This window comes from Athene cunicularia (assembly GCF_003259725.1).
Source record: "Athene cunicularia isolate RWA chromosome 8 unlocalized genomic scaffold, athCun1 chr8_part1, whole genome shotgun sequence".
NCBI classification, from domain to species: Eukaryota; Metazoa; Chordata; class Aves; order Strigiformes; family Strigidae; genus Athene; species Athene cunicularia.
Window position 1 is genome coordinate 32883841 of NW_020799109.1, and position 15630 is coordinate 32899470.

Below are 15630 nucleotides of genomic sequence, written 5' to 3' on the forward strand. Positions count from 1 at the left end.
TTAGATTTGTTTAGATAAACTCATAAATATGGTTATTTACATAGCAAGACAGAATGATGTATTTAGGGATTTTAAGTAGAGGAAAATTCTTTCATGCTAATCATAAAACAAAAGTATGCCGAACTAACTAAAGAAACATGTTCTAACACCAAGAAACTTAATCCTTGCCTTAGATCATCTCAGAAACAATTATGAGTTAATACTAGTTGAGAAATTGGTAATGTTTCTGAAATCGCTGAAACTGGGTAACAGACAATCTTCATCCTTTCTGTCCCATGACCAGTTTATGGCTAAGCCCTGACTCACTGCATTAAGTCCAAAAATATTTCTCAGCCTGAGCGATAGCTCATTGCAGGCACAGGTGGACACTGTTGTGGGGGGAATAAAAATCCCCTCCAAACTCCACCTCTTGACAACAGGGATGAAGACAATGCATTGCTAAAAATCTTTTTTTTTGGGGGGGGGAACTTTTTGAAGAGAGCACTGGGGCTATTCTTAGAGGAGTTACATTGGTGTGCAGGCTGAGGCTAGCAAAGGCTTGGCCAGTAGCCAGCCTTGGCTGGGTTTGCTGCAAGGCTGAGCAATGCCTTTAGCTCAGTAAAAGATTTCTGCTTGCCTTTTTTTTTTTTTTTCCTTAAAAAAAAAAAAAAAAAAAAAAAGAGGATGCAGAAAACTCAATACACAACCAGCTAAGAACAAGCTGTACTTTGGAAAGACGTGCCACCATCTCCTCGCATCTGCTGTCACTGCTTCCACAGTGCTGCTGAAGTCCTGTTTTGTTGCTGAATGTTTTCCCTAGGAAGGAAATGAGTGTAAACATTGCTTCAGAGACAGTGTTTTCATACAGATGTTAATCTTTGGAAAAGCTGGGCAGGATGAAGTGACTTAGAGAGCAGGAGATCTCCAGAAGCAACAAATCGCATAAAGCTGTTAAATTTGTGCATCCAGCCAAGTCCTTATGAAAAATAAAGCATGTTTTGACCTTGATTCACTCTTAGAGACTACGAAGCAACCTGAAGCCACTTATTTCAGAGCTCCACTAGTTAGGTGAAAGGGATGAGGATTCTTATGTTTAGCTCAGATACGCTTGCTAAGGCAACGTGCTCTCCAAGACTAAAAAGAGAGGGTGATCTGGCAGACTCACAGTTTCATCAGCAGAAGTATATTACCAGTATCTCTCCATCCCTGAAATCATCCCCTGGTTTCCACCACACCTGACAGTGAAATCTGTCCTTCCTGTCTCTCTCACAGCAGCTTCATTTCTCCAAATGGCTAAAGGAAAGAAGAAAACCAAGGGGAAAAGGCAGTTTGATGACATGTTCCCTCCCACTCCCCTCCAAATTGGAGTTTGGCATCCAAATATTGGGGGAAGAGGATGGCAGTACCTCATGCTCTGCTGCATACAATGCCTTTACCCTCTCCAGCACTTGCTTTCTTTTAATACTTCAGGGTTTAAAAAGTTACCCCCAGGTCACTCCCCTGGAAGTACATGGATGTTGTAATAAAAGTGCTGGTTTGGATGAAATTTCTGGAATAACTGGTAATATATGAGTCCCTTTTTGCTGTGTTTGCAGGCAGAGCAACTGCTTCTGATTCCCAACTACTGCCCGCAGGTGCTGCTGTAATACAAACTACATTTAAATATATATATACACACACACAATTATAATATTATTACATAATTAAGAAGCATAGGTTTTGTGTTCCCATGCATAGGCTATCCAGTAGCTTGTTTATTTTATTTAAAGCCACCTGTCTTTGATGCTAACCTACGGAAAGATTACATCTTAGATAAAGCTGCACGCAGAAGTATGCAGCGTGCGGTTTGTGCAGATCAAGTGTGGGAGATGAAAGTGGAGCACTGGAGAGCTGTGTTTGAACTCTAATACTGCTTCTTGTGGGAGCAAGGAGCAAACAATTTAAAGCCAAAAAAAAGGTTTTCTTCCCAGTAAGAACAAACATGAGACTGTTCAGCATATTAGTTTAGTTCAGTATTACTTTGCTATACTGTAAACTAGTACTTCACATTAAAAATTATTCATGTATACAGGAGATATATTTTCTAACATACCTACACATAATTTCAAAATGCACTGTCCTCCAGACAAACAAGAGCCTGAATTATCTGAGAGCCCAGCATTTTCATAATACCAAAGTGCTTGCTTTTACAAGCATAAATTTATTTTCATAGGGCTTTTTCCTGTCTGACTTTCACAGAATCACAGAATTGTCTTGGTTGGAAAAGACCCTGAAGATCATCCAGTCCAACCCTTAACCTCACACTGACAGTTCCCAACTCCACCAGATCCCTCAGGGCTGGGTCAACCCAACTCTTCAACCCCTCCGGGGATGGGGACTCCCCCCCTGCCCTGGGCAGCCCATTCCAACACCCAACAACCCCTTCTGGAAAGAAATACTTCCTAAGAGCCAGTCTGACCCTGCCCTGGTGCAGCTTGAGGCCATTCCCTCTTGTCCTGTTCCTTGTTCCTTGGTTCAAGAGACTCATCCCCACTGCTCTGCATCCTCCTTTCAGGGAGTTGTAGAGGGCGATGAGGTCTCCCCTCAGCCTCCTCTTCTCCAGACTAAACCCCCACAGTTCCCTCAGCCGCCCCTCTGTTTTTACTTTAAAAGAATCCTGAACCCTTGAAAGTTATAATCTTATATTGATTCCCTTTGTCCCAGTCCAATTTTCTCCTCCTCTTTTCACCAGTTGAAATGCAGAAATCCCTTCCAACACATACACTTGAGTCTCTCTCAAGACCCAGCAGAGCAGCAGAGCAGCTGGTCTTGGCTATCTGCAAAAGCAAAGAGGCACAACCAAAGCTAAAAAGTGAAATTATAGTGAAAAAAAGTCATGCTGAGCCCCTTCCAGCCCTGACTTAAGCATACGTAGTACAGATGGACAGATACTCTCATTTTATCCTTAGAGGTGCCTGAAGAATTTGTAGATCAACTGGAGGCAGATACCTGATACAGGGGATTTCACATCTACTAGCTGGAGCTGGCAGTGATGCTGAAAGTGTCAGCAGTGCCCCACCATTGGCCTGAGAGGCAGTTACTGCCATGGAGCTGATGTGAATCCTGAAGGTTCACACAATCCCAACTCCAGCCTCTATCCCTCTGTTTAAACCGGGAGTGTAAGATGCCACCTTCAATTTTGTAAGATTAAAAACTCTTTATGCTGACTCTATTTGGCAAGTGCCTAACCAATGCTCCAGGCATCTTATCTAAGTAAATAAATAACTGAAAATGTTTCTCATTTAGAAAAAGAAAAAAAAATTAAAATCCTTAAATTTCACTTAATATCCAAAAAAATTCCTGAAAACATTAAATTTATATCCCTTCCCCTTCACAAGCCTATCATGCTTCTAGTTTCTTTTTTCAGGGGGGTTTGTATACGGCACAAGCAATGTCTCAAGGACACCAGGAACAGTGTTGGCCTCCCCTATCCATGTGTGTAGATTACACAACCCCACTTTCATCCACCACCAGGAATAAATCCCTGCCTCTTGGCTCACCCACCTCTTTACCTCCTCCCTGAAGATCATCCCTTGGCTTCAAACTGCCCTGGAGACCCCTGCAGTGGCTGCCCCAAGACAAGTAAACCCCCTTGGCAAGGTGGGCCAACATAGGCTGAGGAATGTTGTCACCTCCCCACTGGTCCCAAAATGTGCAGTAGCAGGAGAGCAAACAGGAGAGTGCCGTCTGAGTTCACACCAGGTTGCAGAGAGACCTGGATTTACCAAGCCTGTCACCCTGAGCATGCACTAATTAAGGCTAAAGAGCTCAATGAGCTTGTTAATACAGCTAATGAGCTTCCCCAACAGCCGTATCCAGTTCTCTTTCACTTTCTCTAGAGAAGACATCATTAAATCAGGATGTCTTCTGCCCACATGTGGCCTTCACTGCAGCACTGTCCCAGCAGGGCTAAGCTGATAAAATGCCTGGGTAGCCCAGTCCCTGCAGAGACCAATCATTTCACTGAAAGAATTAAAAAATTTTAAAAATCATCCACTTAATGTCCACTGCAGTTTCAAATAATTTCATACAAAATACCATTTTTTTTCCCATGGCAGATTTTAAATATTTACCAAATTCATTCACATATTGTGATGAAGCACAATCAAAATCAAAACAACTGCTGCAGCAGTGAAAAACAATCCTGCTCAGTAATGATGTGAGCATGCAATTGCCTAATGGGTGGAAAACGTAATGAAAGTAGTGACTATTGAAACCAGAAAATAACTTTTCATGCTCATTCAGTACAGCAGATACTGTCTTTTTAAGATTAGTTAAATAATTAGTACTCTCCTGACACAACTTTTATTCCTGCTAGTACTCCTCACTCTTGGATCTTCTACTCTATGTTGTTTCTAAAAGTATTTTTTTACACTTCTTAGTAAATAACCAAGATGAGTGAGGAAAAAATCACACTAAAAAGAATTTAGGTGATGAAGAACGTCTCATATGGATTAGATATTGGAAACAAATGGCATTGTTTATGTAAAAAAGGAGACAAAATACAAGCATTTCAAAACAATAATGGTGCAAAACGGATTGGGAGATTCTGGTTTTCTAATCCCGTAACAGAGGAACAACGGGGCTTTTAAGAGAAAAGCAGCAAATTCAAAACTGAAAACACTAATTTGAAAAAATAAATTAGAAAAATCTGTTTTTCAAATAATGACAAATCTAGATTATGTAACACGCTGCTGTCACGTGCTGTTCATGTCAAAAGCTCAGACCTGCTTGTTGAAAGGCTCTGCACCAATACGGCCAGTAAGACCACCAGAACAAAGCACAGAGACACAGGACCTGACCCATCCCCTACAGGACAACACTGGGTCTGACCACAGCAGTCCCTGTGGGACTAAACTGATCACCAGACTGTTCAAAAAACATCTGGAAAGAAATGCTACAAATAAACTCCCACGTACCTCAGAAAGGCCACATCAAAACTTGTTTTTCGAAAGCTGATGAGTGCCCTCAGCTACCACTACATGTATTTAATGTTGAGTAAAACGTTGGCTGGTGGTATCTTTGCTGAATGAAACCTGTGTAAACACTGTAGTGAGGTGCATGTTCCATTAATGTAGCCCTATGGACTACGTAGGGTGCCCCATGGCTTACAGGAAGGATGCCTCCTCAGCTAGGGCCAGCTGAGAAATTCAGGGCTGCAGAGATTCCTCTGAGTCTCTTCTCACCTCTCCTTGTAGTGTTTCTGCTTCTTTTCCCATTTTCTGCACATCTTGCATGTTTTCCCCTTTCTCCTTTACCATTTAACTTCACCATTTAATGGTCATTTAACTCTTGCTTGCTTTCAGCAGTCATTAAGGCAGATTCCTCTCTGGGGCTTTGGACCACACTCATGGCTCTGCTGGCCACAGAAGATACCACCTTTCTTGCCTGTCACTCAAGATGCATTAAATTCCATCCAAGAGAGACATCCAACATGGATGTTGAGGTCTACTTTGCACTACAGAGCTGTCAAGTGTCATCTGTTTCGCTGCGTTTCAGATCAAACCATCTGTCACCAACCTCAGAAGACGCTGAACCACTCTCTTCCTTAAAAACATGAACAAATCCCATCCTTTCATAACAGTCAGTCCTCGCATTTAAACTTCATCTCCGAATCTATACAAAGCCATCACAAGTCAGTGTGAACAAGCTGAGATCCCAGCTACTAGAAACCACTTTAAAGATACATTTCTCTATAAACAGGCCAGGAGATCAAAGTGTTGACATTGGTCAAAGAAACACAGGATAAAGGTACAAGAGAATGAAGTGTCTGCTACTGGATGCCAGCCACTGTAAAGCATTAAATCCTGAGAACTGGGTGCTGGAGATCTTTTATGTACAAGCAGACTTCAAGTTCACCTCTTTTAACTGGTCTTTAAGGACATTAGTTAGGGAAATTCACAGAAGGAAACAATTTTTCTACTGTAAAAAATACCCACAGAATTAAAAAGTTCCAGCAAAAACACACTGCCTGTAAAAGGATTTGCCTGAAACCAACAATGAATGTCCCACCCCTCCAAGGGCACCACCTCAGTATCAATAAATCAAAATGAATAAATTCAGTATTGGCTTGGGGTCTGCAATGGCACATCCCACCTTTCAGCACCTTGAAACTTCCTTTTCCAGGTGCAATATTGTATTCAAACTAAACCTGAGATGACTACAGCTGCTTAAATACCTAATGAAATATCTGTGGATAAATTTGCTTGTTATCTTCATGTACTTATGTAGTCTGAAATTAGCACCTCACCAGATATGTAAATCCTAGGCCCTACGTTTTCTCCACAACTGCCACAGTTGAAGGAGTTCTATATCTGAAAAGCAAGCTTGATCAAACCCATAAAATATCATCTAGAATTAAATTTGAACAGATGAAATTATGAAGTTCTACCTCGCTGCTATCAAAGGGAGGCAGGAGGGCAGGAGACCACAGCTCACTGGTGGTCAGTGGTACTCCCACCCTGGGACTCTGAGGATAGCAGTCAGCACAGCTGCCTGGATTTGCCAGCTTTATTCTCCAACAGTGACTTTTCATGATTTTAGGTATTTTCTGCCTGTATCTTGTTTTATCCTCTGTTCCAAAACAGCACAATTAATAATTAACACCCACTAGGCAATCGCTGAAAAACAAGTACCAAAACAGAGGATACAGAGAGCTTCTATTGTTGACAGCTTTCAAAATCTTTCTTAAAGCTTCAGTTCCTCAAATTTTGAGATGCTCACGCTCTTAAAAAATAATAAAAAGAAAAAAAAAAAAGAATCTCAGCTCTACAAAAGAAAAAAGTTGGGGGGGAAAGGTTCCCAGGCCTCACAATCATGGAAGAAACACTTAAATCAAAAACTTCCAGAGCTTTTTACATAATACTTTTAAGTAACTAATTTTATATATCATCTATATATTTTGGCCGACTAATTTTCAAATGGCTGATGCTGGCAACACAGGCTGGTTTACTGCAAAGTGTACATTAAATTATTATAGGAAACGGTATACATTTCTGCAGCTCCTCCTGGAGAGCAGCATTGAAAGCTGCATGTCCAAAACATACACACAATGCCCATGGCCTTGATAACCTAAAGCACAAGGACAATGATAATGAGAGGATTTGGGAAATATCCACAAGCTCGTGGTTGCTGGTGGGACAGTATACTTGGGATGACAGGGAAACGTGCCCATCTGCCTGCCACTGCCAGAGCTCACCGCAGCAGCATCCAACCTGGCCTTCAGATGCTGACAGCTACAAACCCTGGACGATGTGGTCTGTAGAAGTCACATGTTTCAGCCAATGAGCAGAAATGCTTTAAGTTTTGGAGTTTGGGTCCTGGGTAGGACTGCAGCTCAGCTGGACTTTTAAGAGGACTCTAAACAGAGTAATGCAGCTTATATTGGTAGAGGATTTCAAAGCCAACAGCATCGTTCACTCCCAAAAGCCACCCTGCCACTGCTGCTGACTCCTGTTTCACCAACAGGTCCTCATCCATCTTCTCAACAGCATCAGCTTCCCAGAGAGGGAAAGAAAAACCCAGGCAGAAACCCACCCAATAAAATGATACAGGCATGGAAAAAACACCACCCATATGGCAAATAATCTGCTTCCACAAGTGACAGGAACATCTCTGCAGGCTTTTCAAGAATCCTTTACACTGACAATGTATTTGATCTTGAAAACTTGCTCCTGACACCTGCCCAAGGCTCCTGGGCATTACACCTTCACTACTATTTTTTTCCCCTAGCAAACAGTAGCAAGACTGCAATTACATGTTGCTTCTGGACACTGTTATATTAATATGCTTAGAAGAAATTTATATTTTTTTAAGCTTTCTACTTGAAAATCACATCCATCAAGAGCCTAATAAGTTGTATCATTCTACCTCTCAAAAGACCAATATGATGATTTACTCAGAGTAAGGACTGAAACAAGGATCAGTCTGAAGAAATGTATCTGGAGCACAATTAGTCTGTCTGCTATTTTGTGACTTGCTAAAATAGTATACACTTATTTTAGAAATTTTCAAAAATTAAATACTAGAGGAAAAATTATTGTTTCTTCCACCAAAACAATTTTTAATGGAATCCAGAAGAAAAAGAATATTAATACTCACAGCAATCATTTACTTTGATGTCTATATAATATGCAGTGACCTGTAAGTGGAATGAGCTAAAACTATCATAAATTCATTAGGAGAAATCATTCTTTGAAGAATATCACTGTAAATTTGAAATGAAATGGGCAATATGGAAATAAGCATAGCATTTAAAATAACTGGCTCTAGTAACAATATCCCTTCTGTGTACTTCTATTTGAGCTACAAATGCATTTCTTCCAAAAACACGAGAGGCAGGTTTATAAAAATTGAAATGTTGTAATTACTTAGTACTGATAGTGATAGGGCAGCATTCATTTAGGATCTCAGACTTTGAAAAAAGAAAATAACCAAAAGGATGATTTAATAATTTTAATTTCCCTGGGAAAGGGAACCTGTGAGTATGTACAGCATAAAATGCACCAATCCAGACCCTAATGATGAAGACTGGAGAAAAATACATCCAATGAACAACTACATATTCCTAGGGGAATTTCTTAGGTATTGTCTAATAAAAGCAAAAAGTAAAATTCCTCTTTACCAAGTAGGGAACACTGTTTGCTTTGCCCAGTCTGTACCAGCATCGCTCAGAGCGGCTCTGCCGGGAGGAAACGACACCTCTGCCCTTGCAGCTGCCTGGGCAGGGGTGGTTCCTGGGCACCCCAGCCTGGCCGCGGGGCACGGGGTGCCGCTCCGTTAGTCTAACGTCAACCCTGCCACCACCACCAGCAACAAGCTTGATACCATGCTCGTCAAGCCTTCCTTTAAGTACCTTTAATTTTTAATCCCTGGCTTTCCTTTACTTACTCTGTAGCTGCATTTTGTAGCAGCAGCTTTTGTTCAGTGGTTTATTTCTTGAACTCCAGAGAGGAGCAGTCCGGGTGGGGAGCACCTCTGTGTTGGTCTTTGAGGAGCCTGTGGGACCTGCTTCACAGACCTCCCTCAGGGCTCCAAGATTTGGCCGACGCAGCACCTAGGCAAAGTGGATGCCTCTCCTTGTGGGAAAACGTCGGGGAGTAGCCTTGCTCTGCAGCCCTCAACTTCTCTGCTCCTTTTTCCAGCTCTCAGGACTACAGGAGATGCAATTGGTGGGCAGCAAAGCAACCCCTGCACATTATCAATCTCCGTGCACATCTGGTGATGCTCACTTTGTCCTTTTATTACTCTCATGCCCCGGAAACCAAAGAAAAGGGGTGTCTCAATTTCTTTTTCCTCTCCCAGAATGACCTAAGCTGTATTTTTCAGTGTGTTTTTGTGCTTTTCTCCCTGCCTGGATTCCAACCCAAGAGCCAGCATCATCTTAAAGTGTTTTGTTGAGCTGAGGCTTTATATCTGAAAATAGGAGAAGGGAAAATAGGGTGGTAAGATGCAGAGAATAGCCTCTCCTTTATATATAGAAGGATACCTAGATATCCATCCTTGACAGCAGACAATGAACCAACATGATACAAATCATCCCAGTGCTCACACCTGGAGCTGACACCGTGCCAGCAGTGGGACAGGGTCTCCTGGATAATGCTGCATACAGAACCGAAAGCAAACAAGGAACGAACACAGGATTTAACATGCCAAAGCTCTTCAGGGTAGACAAAGTCCAAGAAAACCTCTTATTTCTAAGGGCATTTCTGGTTTCCTTCCTCGTATAAGCAGAGCACAAGCAAGTTCTATCCTGAAATCGCGTGTTTCAAAACATGCTATCATTGCAAAATGGTTTAAAATAAATAATTAGTAAAGTACAGCCCAAAATCTTAGTACGGTAGTATATGATACTAATTTTAATTTTTACAAAGCTCTTCTCCAATGTGCTACAATAGTACTATGCTAAATATAGAGTTACACATTTAAAATACAGCAATTCAAAGCTTATCTAGAAGTAGTAAGCAGTGCCTTTAAACACTTTAAAGTACCAAATTAATTGTATTCCCATGCTTAGATTTGCATTTGTGGTTTTTGCCTATGTAGAAAGGAAAACACCACAAATACCCTCACTAAATTTAACCCCAGAGAGTAGAACCTAGCTTACTTCTTTTAGCTAGCTTATTTCTTCTTATTTATTTTATTGCCTAGATGGGGCAGCTTGGCAATAGAATTAAAAAGCTATTTTCCTAAATCAGTCTGCAATTCAGACATATGTCAATATTTGCATTACACATAAAATGTTTATGATTGATGTAGCTATAATACATATTTTGCATACCTATTTAAATATATTATACACAGTATTTTCACTTTCACATATCACATTTTATATAGTTATTACAGTTGCTTCATTCCTCATTTTCTGCTAGGTTTTTAATTTCATACACTTCATCTATCAGATACTACTGTCTACTTTTAACATATCACTGCAGAAAATGATAACTGGTCTTGAATACAGAGCCACTGAGATTGAGGTTATACAATACTACATGTTACGGAGCTGAATGATAAATGGAGAACAGCAGCTGGGCTGAGAAGCTTGAGACATAGGTAGGAAATAACAGTGCATGCAAGGCTGACAAATATTACATTTGCAGGTAAGTGGAGTGGAAATTTATACTTATTGGGAAAAAATGGTAAAACATTGTTCGTGTTATTAAAGGCAGAATGAGAGATAGTAAGAGCCACGGAGAGAGGCAATTTTCTTCCAACTCCAGCAGAAATTAATCTCAAGCTCTAACACACAATTTTACTATGGAACTTCAGGACAAAACAGAGGATTATGCCCAATTGTTTTGAGAGTTTGGATAATAAGGCATAAAAATCCTAATAAATAGCCTTTTGTGCCAATGCAGACCAGAAAAAGGTTTCTATTAGTAAAAGTTGCAAAAACATCCCAAAACTGAACTGCGATAAATATCGAGTTAACCACCTAACACAAAAAAAAAGTAGTGTTAGGTATCTGATATTTTCCAAGGTATCTTACTATTAAAGACCATCTCAGAGGAAAACTGATACAGCTCATTAAGTTTGCCAAAGCAATGCTAAATCACACGAATATGACACACCTTCTTATTTTACCTTTCCCGGTAATATAATTTTGCAATGGAAAGCCATTAGTGCTGTGAGAGTGTAGAAATGAGGACAATTAAATTTGTCCTATTATGAATGTTAAACAAACTATTATAATTGTACTCTGTATATTTAATGTGATGGTATAGAGCTAAACAGTGAGTCCTTTCCAAACAAAACCAGATCTTTAGAAATGGCAAAGTGAGCCACGCCAGCCCGGGACCCTGACACACCATCGCAGCCCTTCTGCTTCTGAAATGCACAAATAACCATCACAGCTGCTTCTTCAGCTCCAGGAGTAACACCACACTCATGACCTTCTAGGCAGAATCACATCTCATTTGAAAATTAGCACAATTTCCATGTTTTCTTACATGTAAATATATAGCCAAACACTTGTGATTAAAAAACGGATATAGAAGAAATTACTTCTTTCTTTCATCTATCTACCAGATCTTTACAGATTTGACTCCAAACGTCCCTGTTTGAGCTGAGCAGCTATGAAGGCACATGGTGCAGAGTGCTAGCACACAGCATAACCGAAGTTCTCCAGTACCTAATCCTGCTACATCCCAGGCTACAAGGATGTGTTACTGTCAGCTCAATTTTTCCCCACCAAGCGCAATGCGTCTGGCTTCATTTCTAGGATGGAGATCCCAGGCAGGATGCTCAGGAAGGTGCCAGAAGCCAGGGGTACTACGAATGAAATCAGGATCAGAGCAATCTCAACAGCAAGTGGAGAACTGAAGAAACCACCTCAGTGAAGTGAATCAGACTGATGGATACAAGGGAACAGCAGGGAAACAGTAACTGACTGTGACAGTCTGAAACAAGCTTGGCTTTTTTAACTTTTCTTATTTTCCTCCTCACCCCTCCCTCTGTCAAGAGCCTACATTTTAATTCAAGAAGGCCTTTATTCTGCCAGAAAATATATTTGCATGGAGCATCTTTTGTTTCACCTGGCATACAGCCGTAGAACAGCCATTCCCATTGTCAATACATCTTAGGAGTATTTCTTCTTTACAATGTCAGTGTTGCTCAAGTTTTGAGCCCTGCTTAAGCTTCAGGCTAAAGCTGAGAAGATGGTGCTTCACTGACAGAGCTTTGTCTCTCCCAGGGATACCCACACTTGTACCAGACCATCTCCAGCTCTCTCTAAACAGAATAAAAGCCTGGGACCCTGACAATTTGCCTGGTGTCTGCCACGTCCTCCCATTCTCTTTATCTACTTGCATGACCTTTTTTTTTCCCTAACTCAGAAATACTGCAACAGCAAGGGCAGAGGTGGCACCGCATCAAAGAGCCTAAATTATAAGGGAAGATATTTTATTTTCACTTGAACAGAGATATTTTTAAGTGAGACTTCAAAATACCTTAAAAAAAAAAGTAAGTGATGATAATGTGACTGAAAGATTTGATGGCATCTGAATAACAAGCACCAAGTATTAGAAAATAAAATAACCCACACCAGAGCAGTTCCCAGGGAACAGACTATAATGACATTCAGATTATACATCTCATCTAGGTTGTGTTTCTGAAGATGATGTGAATTAGGAGCCCTGTGACAATAAAGAAACGTGGGATTAAGAAACAAAGAGAGAAGGGAAAAGGGCCGGTTGATTCTCCCACCACCTTTTCTTGTTCCTAAAATTTCTGTTGCCTGGAAATGGTTGATGAAAAAATGGGATTATGTAAGCATTTGCCAACTTTTCACACATTAAGAAAACTAAAGCCTGAGTGATGGGTAGCTTAACCCATCTTCTAAGCAGTGAACTAAAACATGTTTACTAAGGAGAACTTGAACAGTGAAAACCCTTTAAAAAAATCCAGGAGTGACAAGGACTTGACAACTCCCAGGATTAAAAAGCTGCATACATTACAGACAATGTAATCTCCTTACAGTAAAATAAGGAAAAGGAAAATAAAGCCTTTTTGGTGTGCAAAATGTTTTTTGTTTTAAAGTATATACATCCTGTCTGATGGAAGACTTCCTTGCATTACTGTCTTCTTTTGTTTTCCTCCCAACAGACATGACAGAGAGCTCTACCAACTCTCCAACTCTATATTAAATTGTATTTTCCAACAAACCCACTGCTCCCATCAAACACGACCCATCAATAATAAAATAATAAGCACTGTGCTGTACAAATGTCTCTTCTCAAATGTAATCAGGCTAACACTTAGACCTAACAAAAGTGCAAAATATCTCTATCTAGTTTTGAATGCTTCAGCGACTGTTTCACCTCAGCAGACCTAAGCTTTCCTGAACTCTTCCTCGTTGTCATTCAAGTGGCATGTTACCTTCTGCAAATACCCTAATTTAACTACAGCTGAAGGCTATCTTAAAAGGTAACCTGCTAGACATTTTCCATTTTTTAATCAAAAAAACATGAGGATTGTGTTCATTTTTCCATTTTCTCTGTTTACCAACAGAGCACTGGGGTCTCCAAAATGAGCAAAAAATTCTTGCATTCACACTTCCACTTCAAAACAAACATGCTTACATTGGCAATAAAGCTGAATGTACTGTGGATGCTGCTAGAAAAGGTGATATTCTCAGCAATGTTTCTGAGGCACTAAAATAACACAAAATCCTACTGCAAGCTGAAGTTGCACTGTCCACTGAAGCATCAGCAATGTAAAACTGTAGGTGGCAAATCCTGGAGACCAAAGCAGAAACCGTGTGGCATGATGCTCAACCACCACTCAAATACCAAGGTTAGGACAGGGAAATAAACTCTGATGCTTACTACAGGAATGCACATGTAGCTGTGTAATGCAAGTATGGGTGTCCAGAAGAGGAAATATAAAGTATCCAGGTTGCCTGGAGATCACTTACATCTTCAGGAAAAGAAAAATCCCAAACAGTGGATTTTTGCACAGCTGCCCAATGATGGCAAAAGGCAAATCCTCAACTGGTGGTAATGGTTAGGGTTCCACTGAAATCTGATGATGATGATCCCCCTTGGATCTTACTGATAGAGGGAAAAACCAAAACAATCCTATGTGAAGAAAAGATGCAATGAATGAGTAGAAGCAGATATGAAATTTTGTGGCCAACTATTATAATTGTGAGATGTCTTCAAAAAGTTAAACTGGGCAAAGCCAATTGCAAAATCAACATTCCTTCAGCTTTAGAAGAAACTACTTCTCAGAAATACCAGAAGTGACTCAACTGTGATTCTTAAGCTGCTTCAATAGCATCTTAGTTATTTGAAGTAGTAGTAAGAGTTTATCTAAGGCTTCCTTCCTGTAAGTGGAACTGTGAGCCAGCAAGGTGCTCCAATGAGGGGAAAAGAAACACACAAAATTATTCTTGTGACTGCTGTGTTATGCATAAATTGTTTTTTCTATTCCGAACTGCCTTCCCTGTGAATTTTAAAATATGTAAAACCAGAAAGCACAGAGCAAATAATATCTACATAAGTAGGTCATTTTTTAAATGTCAGTGTACTGTTGGTTAACAACCAATTCATCTGCAATATAGACACATACATTTCAAAGCGTGTATATTCGGATCTGCAAAGGAAGTGAGGGCACTTGCTCCAAGATAAGTAGAGCCTAATTCAGAAAGACAAGCAGGAAAAGTCATATTTTGCACCTTCTGTGTGAGCTTTGCAGAGAGTTATGACATTTTGGAGAAAATCCTCTTGCCGTGTGTAAGCTGTAGCTTGAATGTGCTGCACGTTGCATATTTCATTACAAAAGCAGAGCCATGTTATTTCATTAGATAAGTGATAAGTTCAATCCTTACCAAGTTTTCTTGGTTCCTGGCTGCTATTTTCTGATCATCTTCTCCCCCATTTTTCATGTATTTGACCTCTTCCACTGGTTTGATCCTATACTCATCTGAGCACCGAGAAAAAAAAAAAAAAAAAGAAAAAAAAAATTTGAACCAGTGTGTTCAGCAGCTGGGGAAAAAAACAAACTAAAACCAAAACAGCTGACTAGAAAAGACCCTAATTAAATAAAGCAACTAAAAATTACATGTATATAGTTTCAAATGCTTCAATGTAACTGATGCCAAGGAAGTTTTTCCTGACTGAAGCTTCAGTGAGAATTTCTAGTTCTGACTTCCAGAAATTGTGCAGTAGCTCCCTGGTCTAGTATAGCCACAGCCCCAAACGGGATGTTTGCTGTGAAACTCTCCACAAACTCCCTCGTTTTCTGTACAATATGTTTAATACAGACAAGTACCTTCCTCCTGCATCTTCCCTGGATTTTTATTATCAGTGGGCAAACAAGTGATGTACAGTAGTTACTACACAGAGGAGTCTGCTCATGGATGTTCCTTGCACTGAGAAAACCTCTATTAAAAAGCAATGCTGATTGAGGTTATTTAAAATTTAATTTAAAAGCTGGGGAAAAAAAAAACCACACCAAAAACTATTGCATCTTTTTCAAAAATTCTGTTTTTCCTGCACTATTTTACCTGAACTAAAGCAAAAGGTACACAATGTGCAGTCACAGAATAATTTCTGGAGAAAAAGCCCCATGCTGACCATCTTCCACTCCCCTCCTCCTCCTCCCCCCCCCCCC

At 40.3% G+C, this 15630-nt stretch overlaps 1 protein-coding gene across 1 annotated transcript in view; it reads right to left on the reverse strand.

Moving 5' to 3' along the window:
- The window catches only part of C8H1orf21 (chromosome 8 C1orf21 homolog), a 124067-nt gene that overhangs the window by 36438 nt on the left and 71999 nt on the right, over window positions 1-15630 (reverse strand). Inside the window, exon 3 of the mRNA XM_026854344.1 lies at window positions 14846-14940. Within this exon, the coding sequence (XP_026710145.1) occupies window positions 14846-14940 (95 nt within the window). The remainder of the gene's footprint in view (window positions 1-14845; window positions 14941-15630) is intronic.